This window comes from Montipora capricornis, chromosome 3 (genome assembly GCF_036669925.1).
Source record: "Montipora capricornis isolate CH-2021 chromosome 3, ASM3666992v2, whole genome shotgun sequence".
In the NCBI taxonomy this organism is placed as follows: domain Eukaryota; kingdom Metazoa; phylum Cnidaria; class Anthozoa; order Scleractinia; family Acroporidae; genus Montipora; species Montipora capricornis.
The window spans coordinates 33,865,898-33,869,053 of NC_090885.1; the positions used below are offsets into that span (position 1 = coordinate 33,865,898).

General features: G+C 41.2%; 1 protein-coding gene across 2 annotated transcripts in view; it reads left to right on the forward strand.

Annotated features, from left to right (window-relative positions):
- LOC138042970 (snaclec coagulation factor IX-binding protein subunit A-like) overlaps window positions 1-1,052 on the forward strand; it is a 68,671-nt gene extending 67,619 nt beyond the window's left edge. The window contains exons 2-3 of one of the 2 annotated variants that reach the window (XM_068889064.1): window positions 159-194; window positions 403-1,050. In XM_068889064.1, the coding sequence (XP_068745165.1) occupies window positions 159-194; window positions 403-827 (461 nt within the window). In that variant the 3' untranslated portion in view covers window positions 828-1,050. Of the gene's footprint in view, window positions 1-158; window positions 195-402 lie in introns of both variants that reach the window. The other variant, XM_068889060.1, reaches the window with a different exon arrangement.
- The last annotated feature ends 2,104 nt before the right edge of the window (window positions 1,053-3,156 follow it).

The window sequence follows — 3,156 nt, forward strand, 5'->3', positions numbered from 1 at the left end:
TTAACTAACAGAGCTATTGAAACCGCAAAGGGTTACATTTATTTCCATTATTTTCTAGTCTCATATTAAGTCCTACAGTAGTTATAGGACAATTTAAGCTGCATTTCAAGTCCTAATCGCCACTGCATTGTTTTATTGCATTGTGCCTTTTTCCACAGCTAGCTACGATGCGAAACTGTTCAAACAAACATTTGGTAAGGCATTTTTATGTACTAGTGCTAACATGTAACAAATGTATATTAACGTACTGATAAATTCATGTAAAAATTCACACCTGCGCCTTTTTTCCTCTTTCCGATGTTTCCTTCTCGTTAAAGGAAAAACGTAAGAAAATCGGAATTCTGCAGCGTTGTGGGGCTAACCTGTCTTTTTTTTTTTTTTAACCAAACATTTATTTTCCAGGTGCACAATGTCCCAGTTCCTGGGAGCGGTTTGGAAGATACTGTTATCTTGTCAGTGGATCTATCCTGTCATGGGACCAAGCAAGATCATACTGCAGAGCACGAGGCGGAGAATTGGTTAAAATCAACAGCGCAAGAGAGAATGAGTTCGTCCTAAACCTGATCCAACAGCGTCAGCCATCGTTACGACAGGTTTGGATCAACCTCAAATGGGACTCGAGCGTCAAACAGTTCCTGTGGAACGATCACTCTGTTCCAGTCTACACAAACTGGGCTCCACACGAACCAAATGGAAAGGCCAATGAACCGTGTGGAAACATTTGGATTGGGTACCAAGGCTCCTTGATCAGGGCATCAGGGTCTTGGAACGACCTCACCTGTGGCAAAGACACCAACTGTGGGCTTGTGTGCAAGAGGCTTCCCTAGGAGAAAAGTCGTTCAGTCACGATCAAAGCCGAAAATACATGCAGCGCAAATTAAAACTATAATTTATAGAAGACTTAACATGGGATTTTAGAAGTTTATAGGAAACTTAAACTATTGTTAACTGAAGCAATGATCTGAAACGCAAAAACATCGGCTTGACAATAAAACATTGATCGTGTAAACTCGCGTGATTGTATTCTTGTGATTAAATTCAATCCAGTGATAAAGCAAGAGGTTTCAGTTGACCGGTCAATGTTGAGCCTTAATGTTTTCTCGATGGTTAGAACTCGTTCACACAGTTGACACTGGGAACGCAAAAAAAATAAATAAATAAATAAATAAAATCTACTTCCACCTTTGAGTGAAGAAAAAAGAATACTCACAGATGTGAGCGTACCGAACCTAGCTAACTTGTCCTAAATGGCAATAGTGACAAGTGTAACTTGGCAAGCTCCTAAGAAAATTCCAACTTATCGAATAATGAATGATACACGTCATTAAGACGTAAAAGTGCTAAGAGCCAACCGTTATCTTTATGAGCGCATGGACCCAAAGACCTAAAGGGGAGCGCTGTCCTGTCACTTCATCCGATACATGACACGGCGGTCCTCGATGCATGTTCCTTACTTTAAGGGATGACTTTGTCTCGCCCCATTTTTCTCGCGCTCTGGAGGCTCCTCCGCCAACACACTTGTGCTCGATACACTAAGGTTGAGTTCTACTACATTATGTAATTGAGTTCTGACCTTGCTTGAGCGACACGGTACACCAGCTTGACTTTCGAAATTCAATTTCAAACAAATATAACGTTTCAAAAACAAGCAAGACAATACCAAAGCATTACAGAATTGTTTGAACGATCATACTTCAGGATCGAATGAGACGCACACAAAAAATAAAAAGTCCAGACCGTAGTCAACAATCAGTACCACTTCTTAACAGTTTTTACTGAATTTTCAGTGGTCAGTGGCAAAAGTTCTCTTTCACCTACTAAAACAGAACAGCCAATTGGAATCCATAATGTCCATAATATTTCAGGAAAGAAGAGCTCGTTTAAGTCACGCTATTTCTGAGTTGCTGCTCGCCTCTTTCAAAACGAGTCTTTCTGAGAAACCATCCAAAAGAAAACGAGTTACTTAATTTGATGCAATTTAAGATAATTTTGGTTTCGCAGGAGACTCGTTTCAAAACGCTGGCGAACAGCAACTCGGAGTTTACTCTCCTCCCAGCCCGTTTGTTGTGTTGTCACACAACGCTGTTTGTGGGGAGGAGCCTTGCGTGACGACACTAAAAAGGCGTGCGAGAAGAGGACTCGGAGTTAAAGTATTATCCATCTTTTGTCCTCAGCACTCCTCTTCCTTCCATCGCAACTACCAGTTCAACCACTGCCACCGTATGCAAGTAAAATGTCGCTTTAAGGACGGTGCCTACTAATTCGCAGGTATTTTTCCACGGTTTACTGAATATGCGGGAAATGCAGATCATAACAAGTGTTATTAAAATCCAAAAGAAAATTGGGGGTAACCATGCAATTTTCCAAAGATAATTAATCACTGAAAAATGCGTGGTTACCCCCAATTTTCTTTTTGGATACCAAGATCACTTCCTACGTTCTGCTCTCTCCGCATAGTTTTGAACCGCGCAAAAATATCCCTGTATTAAATAAGCACCCGCAATAGGAAATCCGAGTATCTCGAGATGCGCAGAACGTATGCGCAATAAGAATAGTAGGCACCGTCCTTAAATCTTATCCTCCCCTACTCATATCCCCTTTGTGAACAGCACAAAGTAGCTATTCAGAACGTTTCAAAATTTAGCGACTTAGCTCTCACTTCCCTGTAATTGAAATGGCGCGGTCCTGCACTACAACTCCAACTTTCGCTTTGCCACTTTGCCTTTTTAAATCTCAATCTTAGAAAATTTCCCAGAAGCTTAACTAGAACGGGTTTTCCTTGTTATATCGTATACCGAGTTTAAGAAGAAGCACGCCGTCCGATAATTAGCAACTATTCACCGAAGTGGAGGTGACTAGTGGTGGATATTTACCGAGCCGCGAAGTGGCGAGGTAAATATCCACCGACACTGAGGTGAATAGCCACTAGCCACCCGACACTGAGGTGAATAGTTGTTTTAGCAGTGAATAGTTGCATACCAGTAGTTGTTTTAGCAGTGAATAGTTGTTTAGCAATATAGCAGTGAGATAATATATAGCACAAAAAGACGATCCTCATTTATTCCTGCAAAGATAACAACATTTTCGGTCGCAAATTCCACGCGAATTGCTCGGAGGTGAATAGCAAAGGATATCCAGAGTTCGAGTAGCCAATCA